The sequence below is a fragment of the Podarcis liolepis genome, assembly GCF_965112155.1.
Source record: "Podarcis liolepis genome assembly, chromosome: 15".
Lineage (NCBI taxonomy): Eukaryota > Metazoa > Chordata > Lepidosauria > Squamata > Lacertidae > Podarcis > Podarcis liolepis.
Window position 1 is genome coordinate 31190507 of NC_139566.1, and position 22372 is coordinate 31212878.

The window sequence follows — 22372 nt, forward strand, 5'->3', positions numbered from 1 at the left end:
GCTGCTCTGCTACTCACGTAAGAGTGATTTCTAAGAATGCAAGGAACGAACAATGCCTGTTGTGAAATAAGGCAATGCACACACTCTCACTATACTCAACACTCACTACAATTAAGGCCAAAGAGCACTTAATAGATGGCATATATTGTGTCTGGAATTGAGGTATTATACAGTGGAACTTCAGTTTTTGAGTGCCTCCGAAACTGAACGATTCACAACCCGAACGCCAAAAACCTGGAAATAATTGCTTCCATTTTTGAATGCATCTCGGAAGTCAAACAGCTTCCAAGCTGTGATTCTCCATTTTTCCTCGGTTTTCGAATGTTTCAGAAGTCGAACGGTCTTCCGGAATGGATTGCGTTCAAAAACTGAGGTTCCATTGTACCCCAAAATCAGAAGCTTAAAGAGGCGATGGTGAAAAGCACCCTTAGGCATGCATATGTAAAAGAAGGTGGTTTAAAATCTCTCATATTGCACTTCAGGTTATTCGTCTTTAATTACAAGGCAAATCAGTCACATAAACCCATTTTTCTTATGCTGGTTGTTTTCCAGATAGCAAGATGATCTCCAGCTGTATAAAAGGAATCAAGTTCTTGTGTGGAGGTGAGAGATTTGGATCTCCCTTAAAGCTCCTTGATCTTTTTGTCTGTGCTTTTAATATTGATGTCCAGAGTCTCCACCTTTGTGGTGAGGCGGCCCAGAATTTCATCCTGCTCGTCGATTTCAGACTGTAGGCCCAGAGCGAGGTTTTTCAGGCGGCCCAGCCCAGAGGACATTTCATCTGCAAATGGACGGAGACAATGGAGCAGGGTTAAGAGCAAGGATACAGGGCAGGAAATGTGTTGGGGAAGTCAATTCATAATAAAGCAGCTGCTCCGAGAATATTCTGAGCGAAGGAGCCAATAGTTAAAGAGGATGGTTGTTCCTTATCTGTGGCTTTGGAATAATAATAATAATTTATTATTTATACCCTGCCCAACTGGCTGGGTTTAGCATTCAGGGTGCGCTCTTGCAATTGTTAGCCTTTATAGTGTCACAGGACTATTTTTTGTACAAACTAACGCAGCTACCTCTGTAAATAATAAATTATGATTATGATTATTTATACCCCACCCATCTGGATGGGTTTCCCCAGGCACTCTGGGCAGTTCCCAACAGAATTAAAAGCACAGTAGAACATAAAACATTAAAAACTTCCCTAAACAGGGCTGCTTTCAGATGTCTTCTAAAAGTCAGATAGTAGTTTATTTACTTGACATCTCATAGGAGGGCACCACTGCCTGATTCCCTGCAACCTCACTTCTTGCAGGGAAGGAACCGCCAGGAGGCCCTCGGTGCTGGACCTCAGTATCCGGGCTGAATGATGGGGGCGGAGACGCTCCTTCAGGTATACTGGGCTGAGGCCATTTAGGGCTTTAAATGTCAGCACCAACACTTTGATTTGTTCTCAGAAACGTTAAGGTAAAGAGAGCACTGCTGCCTTCAAACATATTGCTATTTCTGATCCTCTTCCAACTCACGACCACTGTCTTTTTGGAGCAGGAATTAGTAGAAGAAGAAGAGTTTGGATTTGATATCCCACCTTCCACTCCCCTTCCGGAGTCTCAAAGCGGCTAACATTCTCCTTTCCCTCCCTCCCCCACAACAAACACTCTGTGAGGTGAGTGGGGCTGAGAGACTTCAAAGAAGTGTGACTGGCCCAAGGACACCCAGCAGCTGCATGTAGAGGAGCAGAGACGCGAACCCGGTTACCCAGATTACGTGACTACCACTCTTAACCACTACACCACACTGGCTTTCTAGTAGTTAATCACATCCACTTAATTTTTGGCAGTCAAAAGTGCAACTTGTAGAATCTGATGAGAGCAGCTGCTATTGCGCATCCCTTAATTTCTGCACAGCAAAGGAGAGGAACCTTTGCTCCCCTGCCCCCCAATGTTGCTGAACGACAACTTCCATTTCCCCTGGCCATCGGCCATGCTTGCTGGGGATGATGGAAGTTGAAGTTCAGAAACAACTGGAGGGCCAAAAGTTCTTCTGCTCCCGTTGTGCAGGAAACAGAGCCCTTGTTGGCAATTTTGCAGGAGGAAGCATTGCGCAGCAAAGCAACCTGTCACCCTGCCATATCCTTTCACTACTCCAATTCCTTTTATACCCCCTGATTAATCAACAGAAGATAATTAACAACAGTCCTACATTCTTGTTTTTCAAGTTGTTTGAAGACTTCTTATATAGCAAGCCACTAATTGAATTATTATTAACAAATATTGATGTTAATCATTTTTCCATCACCTCCTATTTCCATGAAAAGAGAGTTGAAAACAGGGACACATGCTTCTCTCTGCTTGGGAGAAAGCCCCAAAGGAACAAAAGAGATTCAATTTCAGGTAAGGAGCTGGTATTAAGCATTACAAAGTTCAGGTTGTCATTACTCACCTAAGTTGTTATCGACTTTCTGATGGTAAGCTCGGAGGTGTTGATTCCTTGGGTAACTATCAGGTGGGAACGAAGACTCTGAACTGGTTCCAGTGGTACTATGCTCTGGCAAGGGGAAAAGGTGAGTTTTTAGACATTCGCCAAACACCAATTGATGGCTCCAGTTCTTTTTTAAAAAAAGAAAACTATTTTAATGTAGCATGTGTGCCTTATGGCAAGTATGGTTTTATACTGAATTACTGGAACACATAATTACTAATTAAAGGTGGTTTGCAATTGGAAGTAAACAACACAATCCTTTTCTTGCAGACCTGCCAAATCACTATTCCTGCTTCTGTAGCCTAGTTAAGAGGCAAATTTGGCTTCTATCAAGAACTGCCATACCAAAAACCCCTGAATGTCCAACTCCTCCAGGCCTGGCATGGCCCTTTAAACAAGTTTAAACAAACCTGAATTATCCAACTTTCGTAGGTTTGGATGACTCTCCTGGTACTTTGACTCCTGTTCTTTGCTAACGGAGATGGCTTCTTTCAATCTGGAGATGAGAGAAAAGACAGGTACCATTCCCAGTGTCCAAATAGGCCTTGCATTAAGGGCAATGGCTTTTAGAAAAATCATTTCCCTTTCTGCAGTCTTTCCACACCCACACGCATTCGTTGTTGTTTCCTCGCCTCCCTGGCTCCTGATTAGTTCAGAATGAGTCTACAGGGTGGGAGGGAAACCATTTTCAAAAGAAACCTGGGGATGCACTGATCTTAAAAAATCCAAGGATGGAGCTGCCGGGAAAGCACAATGTTCAAAAGGCCTTGCTTCAAATACTGCGTTTTGACGCCTTTTGCATCTTTCCCGACTCTGCTGAGAATGGTCCAAAGGTAAATGTAAGTACCACGTTCTGATGCAATTAAGGGAGAAGTTGCAATGTGATTTGAATCTTTCCTGGCCCCACTGAAGAAGAACGCTGGGATCAATCTGAAGTCCAAACTTCCACCTGCAACCTGGGCTTCCACCCCCACTCTCCGACACCCAGATATTACGATTTACACCTTTCCTAGCTGGGAAGAGAATTTGGGTTGCTTACTTGTTGCTGGCTTGGTATTCGGCAGCCCCGTTCTGCTCAATCTTGATCTCTTGTGGCTTGGCTTTGAAGTAATTCACAAAGCCGCCAAACACACTCTTAATGCTGTTGATGTGTCTCTGGCTTGTTTTCAGGTCTTGATCCATCTTATCCACCATTCGTTCGCTGCGTTTCAGTACCTCGCCTTGCCGTGTGAGCTCCTATGGAAAACAAGAGTTTGTGTTTTTTTAATCATTTTTATTGATTTTCCAATTAAAAAACATCCAATTAATATATCAAATCATAACCCAATTAAAATAAAAAACTAAAAAAAAAAAATAAACCACAAATTATAATCCAAATTATAATTATTTATTTTTGGGGGGCTGCCCATAGTCTGGACCTCTGAAGCATATCTCCAAATCTCAGTCCTGCCCTGCCTCTCCTCGTTGTTTCCATATTTTCCACATCCCGATTTTAACGCTTTAAAGATCTCTGTCCCTGGCTCTATGATTCTCAATCATGTCAGACATCATATAATAATAATAATAATAATTTATTATTTATACCCCGCCCATCTGGCTGGGTTTCCCCAGCTACTCTGGGCGGCTTCCAAAAGAATATTAAAATACTATGGTACATCAAACATTAAAAGCTTCCCTAAACAGGGCTGCCTTCAGATGTCTTCTAAAAGTCTGGTAGTTATTGTTCTCTTTGACATCTGGTGGGAGGGCGTTCCACAGGGAGGGCGCCACTACCGAGAAGGCCCTCTGCCTGGTTCCCTGTAACTTGGCTTCTCGCAGTGAGGGAACCGCCAGAAGGCCCTCGGTGCTGGACCTCAGTGTCCGGGTAGAACGATGGAGGTGGAGACGCTCCTTCAGGTATACTGGACCGAGGCCGTTTAGGGCTTTAAAGGTCAGCACCAACACTTTGAATTGTGCTCGGAAACGTACTGGGAGCCAATGTAGGTCTTTCAAGACCGGTGTTATATGGTCTCGGCGGCCGCTCCCAGTCACCAGTCCGTCGAATACAGCTTTATTTGTGTATACAGTGGTACCTCAGGTTACAGATGCCTCAGGTTACAGACTCCGCTAACCCAGAAATAGTACCTCAGGTTAAGAACTTTGCTTCAGGAGGAGAACAGAAATCGCGCGCTGGCAGTGCGGGAGGCCCCATTAGCTAAAGTGGTGCTTCAGGTTAAGAACGGACCTCCAGAATGAATTAAGTTCTTAACCCAAGGTACAACTGTATATATTTTTCCAACTGTCTTTTTACCAAGAGTTTTTAACGGGTCTGAAGAAAAGCGCCGCGAAATGTTTTAAGTCCACAAAGAACCGGGTTTTGAGAATTGCACTCCCTGGTTGTATTGCCACTCAAGAAGAACATGAGACGAATTTGCTGGATCAGGCCAATGGCCCACCCAGCCCAGCCTCCTCTTCTCACTGTTGCCGACCAGCTGCCTGCAGGAAGCTCTCAAGCAAAAGCCGAGCCCAAGAGCCCTTTCCCCTCTTGAGGCTTCCAGCAACTTGGATTCAGAAGCCTCACTGGCCTCTGACCATGGAAGCACACACAGCATAGCCAAAATGGCTAGTAGCCAATGATAGCCTTTGGCTCTATGAGTTTGTCTAATCCTCTTCTAAAGCCATCCAAGTTGGTGGCGATCACTGCCTCTTGTGGGAGTGAGTTCCACAGTTTAATTATGGAATCTCTCAAAGGACCTGCTGATGGCATTTTACCATTGTACTGTTGAGAGTGTATTAACTTATGGTCTCTGTGTGTGGTTTGGGAGCTGCAGGGTCAGGGAAAAAACAATGCTGTCCAGGGTTGTAAAGACTGCGGAGAGAATAATTGGGCGCACTCTTCCCACCTTGGATCAAATCTACGCTTCCAGGTGCCATTAGAAAGCTGCAGAGATAGTGCAGGATAGTGCGCACCCCGGAAATGATCTCTTTCAGCTTCTGCCTTCTGGAAGAAGGTACAGGGTTATAAAGACTAGGACTAGCCACCAGAGAAAGTTTCTATCCAAATGCGATTTTGGTTTTAAACGCAGTGTAAGGTAGTCTCTATAGGAGTATATTGTATTTAATTATGGGGTATCAGCATTTTTAGGGGGCTAACCAAGTTGAGATAGCAGGCTTGCGGGTTTTTGAATGTCTGATGTAGATTTTTTCCAATTTTGTTGTTCTGTATGGGACAATGACAATAAAGATTATCGTATCGTGCTGTGCGAATAAGTGCTTTCTTTTGTCTCTAATCCACAATTTAGCACAAGCTGGAACAAACCCAAGCAAAGCCTTGGGCTCCCCCTTTTCCCTGCAGTATAGCTGGAATGAGTTCTTCACCAGTACAGATAGGTAGCCGTGTTGGTCTGCCATAGTCAAAATAAAAAAATTCCTTCCAGTAGCACCTTAAAGACCAACTAAGTTAGTTCTTGGTATGAGCTTTCGTGTGCATGCACACTTCTTCAGATACACTGAAACAGAAGTTGCCAGATCCTTCTATATAGTGAGAAGGTGGGGAGGGGTATTACTCAGAAGGGTGGTGGGAATGGGAGATTGGCAGATAGCTGAGATGAGCCTGTTGACGACTCTTAACGACTGCAATAGGTCTTACAGGAAAAGGCAAGGGGTGAGAAGGTGAAAAATGGCTTAGTCATGTATAATGAGATAAGAATCCAATGTCTTTGTTCAGACCAGGTCTCTCCATGGTTTTAAGTTTGGTAATGAGTTGCAATTCAGCAGCTTCTCTTTCCAGTCTATTTCTGAAATTCCTTTGTAGTAAAACAGCTATTTTGAGATCTTGTATAGAATGTCCTGGGAGATTGAAGTGTTCTCCTACTGGTTTCTCTGTTTTGTGATTCTTAATGTCAGATTTATGTCCATTTATTCTTTGGCGTAAGGTTTGGCCTGTTTGTCCAATGTAGAGAGCTGAAGGACACTGTTGGCATTTGATGGCATACACAATGTTAGACAATGAGCAATTAAATAGTCCCGAGATGGTATGTGTGATGTTGTTGGGGCCAGTAATGGTGTTGTCCGGGTGTATGTGGCAGCAAAGTTGGCATCTGGGTTAAACCTAATAAACCCAGATGGCATCTGGGTTAAACCCAATAAACCCAGATGGCATCTGGGTTAAACCCAATAAACCCAGATTTTTTTATTTCTTCACCAGTAGTTCCCCTTACCCAGAAATCTGGACTGTCATGTTCTGAGAACCAGAGATTTAAAACAAACTCCGATTCGTTTCAGAACAAAGCCGCTTCAAGCCATTGGTTTTGCTTGTTTAACTAACCAGAGTTAGTTTTGGAATGTAATCTTTGACTTGTAAGAAGTGACAAGTCAAGATTCTGGGAAAGAGGGATTAAATGCTTGTGATGTACCTCCTTCTGACTATATGGGAGTTGATGGGGATTCAGGAGAGTGATCCCAAGGGTTCGCTTGGGCTTATTTCAGCTCATGCATGTGCACTAAACAAAGGTTTAGTACAATTGGAAAAGAGGCCCTTTGGTTCACTAGATTTCTTCAGCAAGTTGCTGCGTATTGCTGATTTGGGCACCACAATTCAAGAAGGACACTGACAAACTGGAACGTGTCCAGAGAAGGGCAACCAAAATGGTCAAAGGCCTGGAAACGATGCCTGATGAGGAACGGCTAAGGGAGCTGGGCATGTTTAGCCTGGAGAAGAGGAGGTTAAGGGGTGATATGATAGCCATGTTCAAATATATAAAAGGATGTCACATAGAGGAGGGAGAAAGGTTGTTTTCTGCTGCTCCAGAGAAGCGGACACGGAGCAATGGATCCAAACTACAAGAAAGAAGATTCCACCTAAACATTAGGAAGAACTTCCTGACAGTAAGAGCTGTTCGACAGTGGAATTTGCTGCCAAGGAGTGTGGTGGAGTCTCCTTCTTTGGAGGTCTTTAAGCAGAGGCTTGACAACCATATGTCAGGAGTGCTCTGATGGTGTTTCCTGCTTGGCAGGGGGTTGGACTCGATGGCCCTTGTGGTCTCTTCCAACTCTATGATTCTATGATTCTATGATGGTGATGAGAAATAGGAAGTAGTAATCCTTTCTATCTCCACGGTATTTTCTTGAATTCTATTTCTACTATAACATTTATGCAGCAAGATTTGCTGAAGGCATGAGGAAGCTAAGATGTGAAAACTCTGCTGATGCCTAATTAAAGCTCACCTGCCTACTGAACGGCACCTGCTCATTTCATGACCTGCTCCTTTTTATTTTTTAAACCACTACCTGAAATATTTGCCGGTCCAAGTTCCTACCTACAAGTGAAGAACAAAAGACTGCAGTCTTTCTGCCCAATTTCCCTCTAGTCTGATCACAAGACTCTTTCAGATAAGGTCTGATAATTTTCCCAGGGAGCAGGAAAGGCTCCATTTGGCTTCAGCCTCTAGAAAACACCGCAGTTCAGTCTATAGACTAAGAAAAACAATAACTTGGATAGATTTCAACCTTGATTATTATTAAAAAATATCTTTATGAGCTTGTTTCAATTTGTCATCTTCTAGTTTATCACACACTCTGGGATACAATTATTTGAAGGAAATGGACTAAGCATGCAATTTCATTTGCACCACACTTGAAGAAATCAACACCCACGGTTGGAGAGGACAGAACTAGCACTCGTTCCTAGTACTTTCATAAGTTCAAAACACTTCACCTTAAGCATCTTTTTGTAATATTCCTAACAACAATGGAAGCCAGGCCACTACTGTCCCCATATTGCAGATGCTGAAGCCAGCAGTGCCTTGCCTCAGTCCACCTGGAAAGATTGGAACCAGGGACGTCCCAATTCAGTACTCAGTATCTCTTAGACTTTGGTTTAAATATGTATATCAGGCACGTCCAACTCCCAAGAGACTGCGATCTACTCCCAGTATAAAAAAACTGGCAGTGATCTACCCAAGGTGGCAACTAACTGGGGAGAGATTTGCCCAGAGTTGTTGAGTTTTTTTGGGGAAGCAAAGGTAGAGGCGCTGCTTTTCCATGATCACTTTCTCTCATCCTGCGATCTACCCGGGGCACCCTGGCAATCTACTGGTAGATCACGATCTACCCATTGGACTTCCCTGATGTATATGAATGGAATAATTTGAACGCAAAGTTCAGCACTTGTATGGCTGGAGAGCCAAGGCCCTACAAATAAACTTACTAGGATAAAAGGCAGCAGAAGATTGCCCCAGTCATACCAAGAAAAATTGAAGAACAGCTCATAACGGCTAGTCTTTTGGTTTGCTGTATTTTTTTTTTTTAAAAAAAACAGCCTCACTTCTAGAAAGACATTCCAGGAGGCCTTATATTAGTGGTTATGCCAACCAAAGATGCCTAGCAGTGATTCAAGTCTAGGCTTCATAATTAAAGGAAATGATTAATAGGAAAGACTATGTAGTCAGGTGTATGCAGAAAGTGGCTGAAGTAGGCCTGCTCTCCTTTCTAGCCACTGGCTTAGAAATCAAGCACATTTACAAATGACAGGTCCAATGTCTTCAGCAAGTTTCACATATTGTTTTGTTTTACAAGAAACAAGACACCGTGGTCTGAGACAATGACAAAGTCCATCTCCTTCAGAGAGATGTCCTTTTACAGCTGCTCAGTTCCACCTGCCCACAATAATCATTTCCCAACAAAAGTTCTTACATGGATGTACTGCCATGTCTTCAATGAAACCAAGATACAGTGGTACCTCGGGTTAAGTACTTAATTCGTTCCGGAGGTCCGTACTTAACCTGAAACTGTTCTTAACCTGAAGCACCACTTTAGCTAATGGGGCTTCCCGCTGCTGCCGCGCCGCCGGAGCACAATTTCTGTTCTCATCCTGAAGCAAAGTTCTTAACCTGAAGCACTATTTCTGGGTTAACGGAGTCTGTAACCTGAAGCGTATGTAACCTGAAGCATATCTAACCCCAGGTACCACTGTATAAAGCAGGCTTCCTCAACCCCGGCCCTCCAGATGTTTTGAGACTACAATTCCCATCATCCCTGACCACTGGTCCTGCTAGCTAGGGATCATGGGAGTTGTAGGCCAAAAAAAACATCTGTAGGGCTGAGGTTGAGGAAGCTTGATATAAAGGCATATGGTGCACAGAACCAACAAATTCAGATGCTGTAACTGACACGAGCTGGTCCCGTATACTTTGAAATAATGTTGGAAAAGTTGGTTGGAAAGAATGTTGGAAATAAATGTGTGGACCAGGCTAAATTTTTTTAGTCGCGGGTCGGTCCACTGACCCTCAGACCTTGTGGTGGGCCACAGAAGTGGCACCGGGGTGTGGTGGGGAGCTGGAAGAGGCGGTGAGGGAGTTAAGTTGTCCTCCCCCACTCTCAGCGCTTATCTTCTCTGGGGCTGCCGCCACCACCATCGCCATCGTGGCTGCTTCTGGGTAGAGGGAGCTCGCCCGCTCCGCTCTCTGGCCCACAGGAGCACCAGGGCGGTACAGGGAAGATGAGCGGCACGATAGGGCTGGCTCCGGAGAGAGGCTGCTTAAAATGACGCTCAGCAAGCTCCCTTCCTCTTCTAGGCAGGGCGGGGAGAAGCCAGGAGGAGGGAGGGAGGGAGGGAGGGAGGGAGGGAAGGAGGAGGCGCTGCTGTGGTGTATGTGAGGTGGTGGTGGGGAATGGAATGGTGCAAGGGGAAAGATGGCGCAGCCCGAACGAACAGAATCCCCATGCCGATCCAGGAACAGTCCGCAGGCCAGATCCTGAAGGCAATTGGGCCTCATTCGGCCCGCGGGCCTTAGTTTGCCAACCCCTGGTGTGGACAGACCCTGAAAGTCTGCCATTTCTGAAAGGGCATTTGAGGATGTCCTCAAAATCATCATGCAGCTTTTATCCCTAATGAAGTATCCCGGTTTTTTCGTCAGTTCTCAGACTCTGATCCTAAACACTTGGATGTAAACTGCACTGAAATCAATCCACTTACAGTGGTACCTCTGGATGCGAACAGGAACCATTCCAGAGCCCCGTTCGCATCCAGAGCAGAACGCAACCCGCATCTGCGCATGACGTCATTTTGAGCATCTGCGCATGCGGTGAAACCCGGAAGTAACGCGTTCCATTACTTCCGGGTCCCCGCGGAGCGCAACCTGAAAACGCTCAACCTGAAGCGACTTTAACCCGAGGTATGACTGTACTTCCAAATAACACATAAGTTGACATTATTATAGAAAAAAATACTGAAGAAAGTTATTTTATCAAATATACTCCCCATAAACTACAGCAAGGTCAATCTTAAGATTCTTGCTTACCTCTGCGGCAGCTACGCCAATATTCTCAGACTCATAAATGAGGGACAGAGCGCGGTTGCTGCTGTCCACAGTGGCCTGGGACCGCCTCAGGACTTCTTGCTGCAGGTACCTCTGTCTATCCGCCCCTTCTCTAGGGGGCTCATTACTTTCATTCCACTTGACTGGCTTTAAGTCTTCATCCTCGTCTTCGTCAAAAGGATTGTAGCTTTTTGAGTAAGCCGACATAATTGCAGCTCGGAGTGCGGGTCTTTTCTATGCGTGAATGTAAACAAAAGGGAGACTAGAACGAAACCAGACCGGTGTTTTTCAGACCCAGATCAATGCCTTCATGCCAGAGATCGCCAGCAACGATGGGATGGAAAGCCGGATTCTGTGAAAAGAAGTGAGTAAATTTAAGCACAGATTGAAATGATTTGACAGAACACCATATAGGAACAACTGACCGCTCCTCCCCCAGCTCAAAGCTATTAAAATATATTTTTGCTCCACTTTCCTCCAAACTCTGACAGGTCATGCTATTCAGATTAGGGTGCCAGAGGCTTGGTAGAGGAAAGGGCAAGTCAGTCAGGAAATAGCAAACTGCTTCAGATGACCCAAAATGGGCGGAACCAAGCCACATTCTTGCCTTCTTCCGTACCACGTGGCTCAACCCATTTGCTTCAAACATCTCAAGCTGCCTGCTTTGCCGGTGTATTTTCACAGCTAGAGTACCTGCCTTTCGACAGTAGTGTTTCAGCAACACGCACTGTATGTTTTGATCCATGGAAGCAGGAAATAGTATGAGGATGTGGGAGAAGCTCAGATCTTATCAGCTTTCGATTTATACCAGTCCTATGGTATACCTTTGCCTCATCTTTCCATTTAAACCACTTCCAATGCTACAAAGAGGCCACCTTTCAAAACTTGATGCATCCTTGCTTTAAGCTGGTTGAAAAACAGAGGAGGTTGCGGTAATCGTGGATCAAACTATCCTCAAGAAGACACTACTAGAGAATTCAGCTGTGCTGCAAGTTCTGCCACTAAGACAAATAGCTTCCCATTTTGGCTATACTGTCAGCACACTCCTTTTGCAAACCCTAGAAACTTTACTGGAGGTTTTTTTGGGTGGGGGATCCTCATCAGCACAGTATGTTTAAAATGCAAGAGCACCCCCTGGCCTAATCTGAGAGCTTGATTAACCGTTCCTTGTCTCAGGACAACCTGAGTCACTGCATTGTGCCAGCCCCTCCTGACCAGATCAAATAGCATTTTGAAGGCCTATATTGCTCACATCTCTCAAAAAAGATTGGTCACTGCAGCCTTAAGGCAGGCACTCTGAAGTCTGCCCCATCATGACCACCTGAAGCACAGCCTTTAGAAATTTTTACTTACTATGTGGGATTTTCTGCCTATGAATATTAGGTAAGTGCCTAATATCAGGTCAGTGGTTCTCGAAGGGTGTGTCAGAAGAGGATGGCAAGTGTGGTGGGGAGATTCAAGGACATAATGTGTTTAAATCAGCGTAGTATAGTACAGTTTTAGCTTGGTTTTTGAACAGCTTAGTTCTTGAACGTTTTGGCTCCCGAACGCCGCAAACCTGGAAGTGAGTGTTCTGGTTTGCAAACTATTTTTGGAAGCTGAACATCCCACGGGGCTTCCGCGGCTTCCTGCAGCCAATCAGAAGCCATGCTTTGGTTTCTGAACATTTTGGAAGTAGAATGGACATCTGGAACAGATTCTGTTCAACTTCCAAGGTACGACTGTGTATATAAACCTGCATATATATATATATATATATATATATATATATATATATATATATATATATATGCAGGTTTTGGTGTCTTCGGGTGTCTTCCCGTGTAAGAGTTGGGGTGTCTAGGCGACGTTTCGACGAGGTCTCACTCGTCATCTTCAGGCTGGTGCTTTCGGCTTCTTGTTACTGGAACAGAGCTCTGTTCCAGTAACAAGAAGCCGAAAGCACCAGCCTGAAGATGACGAGTGAGACCTCGTCGAAACGTCGCCTAGACACCCCAACTCTTACACGGGAAGACACCCGAAGACACCAAAACCTGCATTCCTGTACCCGTGAAAATCTACGAAAGCATATATATATATATATATATATATATATATATATATATATATATATATTCCAGAATATGGATATCTTTTCAAAATGAGAGCAAGAGCATCAAGCGATATGGAGGACAACCCTAGTTGTGATCCAGAATTACCACTTGAACAGTGCTGGAGAAGACTAATTGAAAGCTGTATTTTGGATATCCAATGACTTCCCTTCTTCTCCTTCCATAGTTCATTTTACGTATCATACATTCCTGCACATTTTACTATAGCTATTCAAATCAGTTTTCCACTTTTACATTTGTCAAGAATTATTTACTCTCGAAGTTATCTTAGTGCTGCCAGCATTTTCAGCTGTATACAGTTATTTTCCATATATTCAAGAAATGTTTTCCACACTTCTTTAAATATATGTTCTTCTTGCTCTCTTATCCTATGTGTTAAATCTGCAAGTTCTGCATATTCTGTCAACTTAAGTTGCCAATCCTCTTTAGTTGGGACCTCGCTCACTTTCCATTTTGGGGCTAACACAACACGGGTCGCAGTTGTTGCATAAACAATCTTTTCTGACACCTAGGAAATTCTGTCTGGGTTCAAGATGAGCAGGTGACAGCAAAGGTTACAAGGTTTTTAGCTGGGGCAATCAGAATAAGATCCACTATTTGACTATTGATTAAAAACCCTAAAATGTATTTTATATACAGTGGTACCTCGGGTTACATATGCCTCAGGTTACAGACTCCGCAAACCCAGAAAAAGTACCTCGGGTTAAGAACTTTGCTTCAGGATGAGAACAGAAATTGTGCTCCGGCAGCGCGGCAGGCCCCATTAGCTAAAGTGGTGCTTCAGGTAAAGAACAGTTTCAGGTATGAATTCATTCCTCTGGAATGAATTAAGTACTTAACCCGAGGTACCACTGTAATTGTTTCTATTCTTTGTATATCATACTGTTGTTTTATTGCTATGGCCGATAGCTGATGCAAATAAAGATTGATTCATTCATTCATTCATTCATTCATTCTGTCTGGGTTATTTCCAACAGAAAAGACTCTGGGTTTTGGGGGGGAAAGTAGTTTTAAATATTTTTTTCAATTCATTATAAATCATTTCCTAATATACTTTTATCTTTTTACATGTCCACCACATGTGAAAAAAGTTTCCCTCTGCTTTTTTACACTTCCAACAGGTTTTATACTTTCTGGATGTTTCATGATCATGTCAGGTTTCCTCCCGCCCTTTGGCTGTGCATCAGCAGAACAAAGCAATTTAAGTTTACCAGTTTAAGAGTGCTTAATGATCAGAGCAAAAGAACAAAGCAACCCTTCTTGGAACGAAGGTGCTCCCAATTAATGGAAACAAGAGGAGTTACCGACCCTTGAAGAATGGAGAATGAAACTTACGGACTATGCAGAACTGGATAAACTGACTGGGAAGATTAGATACCAACGTGATCACAGGTTCATTGAGGACTGGGGAAAGTTTACAGATTATCTGAAAAGCATATGTGATGAACAGACAACGCTAGGAGGATTTAAAGAGGTTTTGTGAGAGTTAAAGATGTATTGTAAAAAAGAAGTAGATCTGAAAAGGATATATTAAATGGCAATATAATATTAGAAAATGCATTAAAATAGAAAATATGGATGATTGGTGGAAAAGCTGGTGGAAGTCCAAAAAGTTGAAATTTGTGAATATTGTTTGGGATGGTGAATTTGTAAAAGAAAAATTTAATAAAAATTATTAATAAAAAAAAGAAGGTGCTCCCAATTAAGCTTCCCTCTTACTTCCCCCTTCTTGAAACCTGATCTCGCAGCCACTGAGCCTTCTCCTTGCCCTTGGAGATAAAGGCTGGACGCTTTCTAGCAAAGGGGAGTCAGTTCTCTCAATCTCTTCCTGTTCTGCTTCTCCTAGTTGTTCCCTGCTCAGCTCTGCCCAGCTGTTGTTTTCGAACTATGTCCCTCTGCAAACCAATTCTCTAAATCTACGCTACTCCACTGTTCCTAGGCAGCTTCAGGATCCTGGTCAGGAGCAGGAAGTGTGTGTGTGTGTGTGGGGGGGTTCCCACCATTCCTCATCAGATCTGTAATCCTCAGTCTGGTCTCTGAGATATTATAAAGTACGTAGCTGTGTTCCACGTTATATATTTATCAAGCACTACTAGGAGTTATTTCCTTTTGTTATGCAACGTATTTCTTATCAATAAAATTTTTGGGGTGGCATGAGCAAATTTTTATTCTGAAAGTGTGTCCCAGAGAAAAAAGTTTTGAGAACCATTGTTTTAGGTCCTTGCTAAAGACTTCTTTGTTTAACAGTCTTTTCCTGCCCTGTGATCCAGGCAGTGTGCTTGCATTGCTGAAGCAGGCTTACCCAAATATACTAGCTTTAGGATCTGATCACATGATACAAGAGCACTAGGACAAGAGCATTACACAAGCTAAGAAGAGGCTGCCTGAGCAATAATAAACTAAGACACCAAGGATGTGTAAGACACCTTATCACGTGCACTTGGAAGCAAGCCCACACAGAGCAATGAGACTCATGCTATTGTCAATTGGTAGTTGCCAAATTCTTTGGGACTTACTTTGCAGGAAGTGCAAGTAACAATGCAGAGAATGCTCCTGGGCCCAACTCCAAGTGCTAATTTTGGCACTTTTGGCACTTCACATCTTAGAATCAAGGTAGTTAAATGACCAATTAGCTCCATATGTACCTGTTCAGATCTTAAGTCTTCTTCAAGGTGTCCCTACCAGGTAAAGTGTGGCAGAAGGATACAGAAGAAAGGATCTTTTTAGTAGTGGCATCCCAGCTATGAAATGCTCCGATCCGAAAGGTTCACTTGGTGCCCACCTTGACATCATTCCAGCATCAGGCACAGGCATTTAAAATCTGTTTCAGTGTTAAATTTCATTTTTATCAAGGCTACTGTTGTTATGCTTTTTATAACATTTGATTAACTTATTTTAGGCTTTATAGATTTGCATTTATTTTTGTTAAAAGCTACCCTGAGAACATAGCCATGGGATGGCACCATACCAACATTTTTAAATAAACAAATTAAAAATAAATACTACCCACAGACCTAGGTCAGGTGTTGGGCTAGTAGCAGCCCTAACTTTGGGTTTAAAAATAAAATAAAAAATAAGCCACTTTGAGGACTATTTTGGATCAAACAGCAGGATAAAAATAAAACAGTACGCCAATGGAATTACTATCACGAACCTAATTACTCATCACCACTAGTTTATTACCATCAACAAAAACACACACCATACAATTCAACATAATATTAAGTACTGAGCAAAATACAAAGCAAAGTATAACTAGAGCAGTGTTTCCCAACCGGTGTTCCGCGGCACACTAGTGTGCCGTGAGATGTTGCCTGGTGTGCCGCGAGATGTTGCCTGGAGGGAGGCGGGCGAGGGCGCTTCCCGGAGGACTTGTGGGAAGCCGCCCCTTCCCTGGGCGACGCGCCGCCTCACGACTCCGGAGTCAGTCCCAAGGGCTCTCGGAGGGACTCGCGAGCGACGGCGCGGCTGCTCCGGGGCGCGCTCAGCCGGGCCGCCGCGCGCCCCCGCGCAGCCCCTGCTGCAGCTGCCCGGCGTGGAGCCCGGCCGGGCTTGGAGGCGCCCAGGTAGGGCCGAGCCGGGCAGGGGCGGGGAGGTCTCGGTCTGCTGCGGGCGCAGGAGGGCGAGCGGGAGAGGGGGAGCCGTCGGGTCTCCTGGAAGGAAGCGAGGCGGCGGCTGAGGGGGATGCAGCCCCGTCCCCAGCAACAGGCGCTCCTCGAAGTGAGGCCACAAGTCGGGGCTCGGACAGGGCCTGGAAGCAGCGGCTCCGGCTCTTGGGAGCGGAGAAGGGGACTTCGAAAGCGGCCTGGAGGAGAAAAGCCCCGATGCAGCGAGAGCGGGGAGCGTGCTGCCTTGTCCAGGCCTCCTCGCTTTGTGCCGTCCGCTGCCGGGAGCAGGACATGGGGGCTCCTCGTTCGCATGCTTTCCCGGGTGATCGGTGAGGGTTAGGGTTAGGGTCCCTCAGTCCCTCGCTTTGCTGCCTCCTCCCCCCCCACCCCCAAAGCTTGGAGGTTCCCCGGCAAGGGGGAGGGAAAAAAATTGAAAGTTACACTTTCGTGCGTCCCTCCTGGCGTGACGCTGCGCGCTGACGTCACGGGGCTGTAATGGTGGTGTGCCTCGAGATTTTTTTCATCAAACAAGTGTGCCTTTGCCCAAAAAAGGTTGGGAAACACTGAACTAGAGGGCAAAGGGATAGAGGGTTTTTTTAAGCGATCTGATGAAAGACTATCCCCCACCTGTTTCGAAAAGGGAACCTGTGGCCCTCCAGATGTTACTGAGCAACAGTTCACATTCTCCCTGGCCCTTGGCCACGTTGGCTGAGACAGATGGGCGACGGGAACTGAAAAGCACCCAAAGAGACCAGCTTGCCAATCCATGGCATAGAACAGGGTGCCCCGGACTAGGGTCTCCACTGTTTTGTTTTTGGACTACAATACCAATACCAGGTGGCTTTAAAAAAATCTCCATCCCTTTGCCCTCCAGTTATACTTAGTATTTTGCTCAGTACTTAAGATTATGTTGAACTGTATGGTGTGCATGTTTTTGTTAATGTCAATAAACCTGTGGTGATGAGTAGTTAGGTTCGTGACAAGTAATTCCACAGTATATCATATTTCAAGGGTCAGCAAACATTTTCAGCATGGGGCTGGTCCACTGTCCCTCAGACCTTGCGAGGGGCCGGACTATATTTTGAAAAAGAAAAAAAAGAATGAATTCCTATGCCCCACAAATAACCCAGAGATGCATTTTAAATAAAAGGACACATTCTACTCATGTAAGAACACGCTGATTCCCGGACGGTCCGTGGGCCGGATTGAGAAGGAGATTGGGCTGGATCCAGCCCCCGGGCCTTAGTTTGCCCACCCATGATATATCATATATAAACCTCAACATGAGGCCTGCTGCTAGCCCAACACCTGGCATAGCTCTGTGGGTAGTATTTTTCAATTTGTTTATTTATAAATGTTGGTACGGCGCCATCCCATAACCACGTCCTCAGGGTAGCTTTTAAACAAAAACAAATGCAAATTTAAGATAAGTCAATTAAACATTTTAAAAAATACCCCCCGATCCCTGGTGCTGCTAAGCTTGGGATGATGGGAGCATAGCTGTCAACTTTCAGATTTGAAAATAAGGGATCAGCAGCCTCGAAAATAAGGGACCAGCAGCCTCACCTGTCCCGGGGACAGTCTACGGGATATCTAACAATCCGGGATAGCAGCGGGAAACGGCACTGGAATAAGGACATTTCCCGCAAAAAAAGGGAAGGTTGATAGCTATGGATGGGAGTTGTAGTTCAGCAACAGCTGGAGACCCAAGTTTGGGAAATCCTGAGTCACTGTCGTGCAGTGGCCCTTGACCTCAAACTGGGGAGGACCCAGCTTTCAAATCGCCCCCCCCCCCATCACAAAGCTCACTGGATGATGTTGGATCGATCTGTTCTCTCTGCACCTCCAAAGGTGGGCTCTTCAAAGTCCCCAGGAAGCTCACCCAAGGAGCCACCTTAACTCTCAGCCCAACCTACGCCGCAAGGCTGTTGGGAGGACAAAGCGACTCAGATCCACCCCAGCAAACCTACCTTGCAGGGGTGTGGTTCTGAGGATAAGAAAACACGGGGAGGGGTGTGAGCACCATGAATGTTTCCTTTTGCTCCTTGGGGGCGGGGTATAAACCTGGTTAATAAGATGTCAATAGACCACCCTATCGCTGCAGATGGTGACAGCAGTCACGAAATTAAAAGACGCCTGTTTCTTGGGAGAAAAGCAATGACAAACCTAGACAGCATCTTAAAAAGCAGAGACATCACCTTGCCAACAAAGGTCCGCATAGTTAAAGCCATGGTTTTCCCAGTAGTGATGTATGGAAGTGAAAGCTGGACCATAAAGAAGGCTGATCGCCGAAGAATGGATGCTTTTGAATTATGGTGCAGGAGGAGACTCTTGTGCATAGCTGTCAACGTTTTCCCTTTTTGAAGGGAAATTCCCTTATTCTGAATAGGATTCCTCGCAAGAAAAGGGAAAAGTTGACAGCTATGCTCTTGAGCATGGATCATCAACCTTTTTCAGCCGTGGTCCGGTCCACCGTCCCTCAGACCATGTGGTGGGCCAGACTATTTTTTTGGGGGGGGGGACAACGAACGAATTCCTATGCCCCACAAATAACCCAGAGATGCATTTTAAATAAAAGCACACATTCTACTCATGTTAAAACACACTGATTCCTGGACCGTCCGCGGGCCGGATTGAGAAGGCGACTGGGCCGCATCCAGCCCACGGGCCTTAGGTTGCCTACCCCTGCTCTTGAGGGTCCCGTGGACTGCAAGAAGATCAAACCTCTCCATTCTGAAGGAAATCAGCCCTGAGTGCTCACTGGAAGGACAGATCCTGAAGCTGAGGCTCCAATACTTTGGCCACCTCACGAGAAGAGAAGACTCCCTGGAAAAGACCCTGATGTTGGGAAAGATGGAGGGCACAAGGAGAAGGGGACGACAGAGAACGAGATGGTGGGACAGTGTTCTCGAAGCTACCAGCATGAGTCTGACCAAACTGCGGGAGGCAGTGGAAGACAGGAGTGCCTGGCGTGCTCTGGTCCAGGGGGTCACAAAGAGTTGGACACGACTAAACAACAACAACAACAGACCATGGGTAGTTCGCCTACCCATGATATATCATATATAAACTTCAATGTGAGGGCTGCTACTAGCTCAACACCTGGCATAGCTCTGTGGTTAGCATTTTTTAATTTGTTTATTTATAAATGTTGGTACGGCGCCTTCCCATAGCTACGTCCTCAGGGTAGCTTTTAAACAAATGCAAATTTAAAATACAGTGGTACCTCGGGTTACATACGCTTCAGTTTACAGACTCCTCTAACCCAGAAATAGTGCTTCAGGTTAAGAACTTTGCTTCAGGATGAGAACAGAAATCGTGCTCTGGCGGTGTGGCGGCAGCAGGAGGCCCCATTAGCTAAAGTGGTGCTTCAGGTTAAGAACAGTTTCAGGTTAAGTACGGACCTCCGGAACGAATTAAGTACTTAACCCGAGGTACCACTGTAAGTCAATCAAACATTTTTAAAAATAGCACCCCTGATCCCTGGTGCTGCTAAGCTTGGGATGATGGGAGTTGACCATCCTAAGGAGGAAAAAAAGAGGGAAAGCTGCTTTCTGTTAGCCCCTTTCCACGGCGCTCACTCACCCACCAGCAGCGGCGCCCCCGCTCTTCGCCTTCTCGCTTCCTGTCACGAGCCGAGTCTGCTTCCTCTCCTTCTTTCCTCAGGCTGGTCAAGCGGGCCAAACCACTTCTCCACCTAAGGCGGGGGGGGGGGCGTGGAGAGAGAGAAGAAAATGGGAGGGGCTGAGAGAAAGGGAGGAAGCGAAACAAGATGGACGCGGTCGGACTGAACCAACACACCGCTTTGAGAGAGGGTGGTTTTTTTTTGAAAGAAAATATTACAGAATTGTAATTTCAAGGCTTTTTGATCCTCGGGAAGAACGGCTCACGGTAGGCGGAAGCAGACATTGGATTTGGTGAAAGGAGAAAAAGTGGTCAATACGCTTTAGGCACATAAACACAGTCTAGCCTGAGAGAGTTAGTTGGTTGAGTCTCTGTCTTTTTTTTTTTTTAAGGTCGGAATTCCAGGAATGAAGCCGCTGCGGGCGCCGCCATGTTTGTCACGTGCCGTAGACATACACGCCTTGCCTTTAGACTTTAGTAAGTGCATCGGCACCATCTCCGGTCCTTTCGATGGGAAGGTGTTGGATTCAGACTTGGACATACTTTAGAGTAGGCTCACTGAAATAAAAGCATTTTAAGGATTTTGATTTTAAGAGGGCATTCGCAAAATCTGCTTTAGAACTCCCCTGACAAATTGAATTCAGTGCTGCAGCTGAGCAGACATGGTTAGGATCGGGCTGTAAAGTACAGGCAATTCTTAACAAACATAGCTGTCAACTTTTCCCTTTTCTTGCGAGGAATCCTATTCGGAATAAGGGAATTTCCCTTTAAAAAAAGGGAAACGTTGACAGCTATATCAACAAATTTCTTACGGCATGGGTTACAGCAATCCACGTTTTGGGCAGCCAACGAAAGTTTATGGCGTAATAAATTGGTTGCATCTTTGCTGGGTCTGCTTATGGGCCATTGTAACGGTTTTGCTGTAATGTATTTTTCTCTCCCTTTTTTACAATTATGTTGCATGCCTTTGGCTCTTAATTTCTTTTGTAACTTGAGGGCTCCTTTGAGGTGATCGACTCATAAGTCAAATAAATACAGTAATAACATTTATAATTAAGAACTGATGGTGCCACAACACTCTTCGTTCTTTCTGAAACAGACCACTCCTCCTAATGCGAAGTACTAAGCAGCTTCTTCAGTTTTTGAGTCTCCAGATACTACAGCTCCCATCAACCTTAACCATTGGGCTAAACTGGTTGGGGCTGAGGTCCATGAACAGGCACATTATGGTAAAAGAAACACAACCCTGCTCAGATTATTTATATTTATTTATTTGTTTCATAAAAATTACACACCGCTTGGTTGTAAACAACAACCTCAAAGCGGTTTACAAAAAGATAAAACCATAAGATCAGGGGGGAGGGAATGTAGGATACCGTAAAACATGCCATGCTAAAACAGATTAAAATTTACATCTCCATTTCTAAACATAAAACACGCCAAAAGTCGCTCGCTTTTCCATCTATTTATTTATTTAAACAAACAAACCAACCACTAGTTGAGCTTCGTGCGCCACTCTACCCTCTCCGCCCCTCACATCTCTCTATGTGCAAGGTTAGTATATTACTGGACCTCGGGAGCAGCCCACGGAGCGCCTCCTATTCCCCGCTCCCAGCAGCTGCTGAACTACAACTCCCATCAGCCCCATCCAGCACAGCCCTCGCCAAAGGAGGAAGAAAGGCAACAAAGGCTGCCGGGAGCTGTAGTTCAGCCGGGGCTGGTTCGCGATGGCCGGCGCCGTTCTCGCGAGAAGTCCGACGCGAAGCCGGGCTGCCGGCTGCTGCCGCTGGAGAAGAAGGGAAGGGATGAGGGGAGGGGCCCCACAGGCGCGCGAGAGGCCGCGAGTGACACTCTCGCTGTGAGGAGGCTCCTCGCAAGATGTCGGCTCTGGCCGTGGCGACGGCGGCGGCTGCCACCGCCGCGGCCGTGACCGCGGCGCGCTCGGAGAAGCCCAGCAGCCCGGGCTCGTCGAGGGGCTTCTACTTCAACACGGTGCTGTCTCTCGCCCGCTCGCTGGCCGTGCAGAGACCCGCTCCGCTGGAGAAGGTGAGGGAAGAAGGCGGCGCTGCCCGAGGCGACTGCCCGCTGCTCCCAGTTACCTCAGGGGTGGAGTGGGGGGTCTCGCTTACGTCACCGCGTACGGCGTAGGTGCGGGGGCGGGTCTGCGCTTCGCTCCTTGGACGACTTGCTTACGTTATCTCGTTTCATTCCGTCATATTTGATTTGCAAAACAACCAGTGCAACCCCTTTAATAATA

The 22372-nt window shown here is 45.6% G+C and overlaps 2 protein-coding genes across 5 annotated transcripts in view; one reads left to right on the forward strand and one right to left on the reverse strand.

Annotated features, from left to right (window-relative positions):
• Nucleotides 1–471: 471 nt before the first annotated feature.
• Nucleotides 472–20206, reverse strand: SNAP29 (synaptosome associated protein 29). 3 transcript variants are annotated; one of them, XM_083479104.1, is made up of 6 exons: nucleotides 20077–20206; nucleotides 10755–11124; nucleotides 3515–3711; nucleotides 2886–2971; nucleotides 2437–2541; nucleotides 472–781 (listed from the first exon to the last, which is right to left on the reverse strand). In XM_083479104.1, exons 2-6 carry the CDS (start codon nucleotides 10977–10979, stop codon nucleotides 624–626), a joined length of 771 nt encoding a protein of 256 aa, XP_083335230.1. In that variant the 5' UTR covers nucleotides 10980–11124; nucleotides 20077–20206; the 3' UTR covers nucleotides 472–623. The 3 variants fall into 3 exon arrangements, with proteins under 3 accessions (XP_083335230.1, XP_083335231.1, XP_083335232.1); XM_083479105.1 differs by having other exon boundaries at nucleotides 20081–20202; XM_083479106.1 differs by lacking the exon at nucleotides 20077–20206 and adding an exon at nucleotides 18462–18566.
• A 1502-nt stretch (nucleotides 20207–21708) lies between these two features.
• The window catches only part of PI4KA (phosphatidylinositol 4-kinase alpha), a 95729-nt gene continuing 95065 nt past the window's right edge, over nucleotides 21709–22372 (forward strand). Inside the window, exon 1 of one of the 2 annotated variants that reach the window (XM_083478986.1) lies at nucleotides 21709–22161. In XM_083478986.1, the coding sequence (XP_083335112.1) occupies nucleotides 21994–22161 (168 nt within the window). In that variant the 5' untranslated portion in view covers nucleotides 21709–21993. The remainder of the gene's footprint in view (nucleotides 22162–22372) is intronic. The other variant, XM_083478985.1, reaches the window with a different exon arrangement.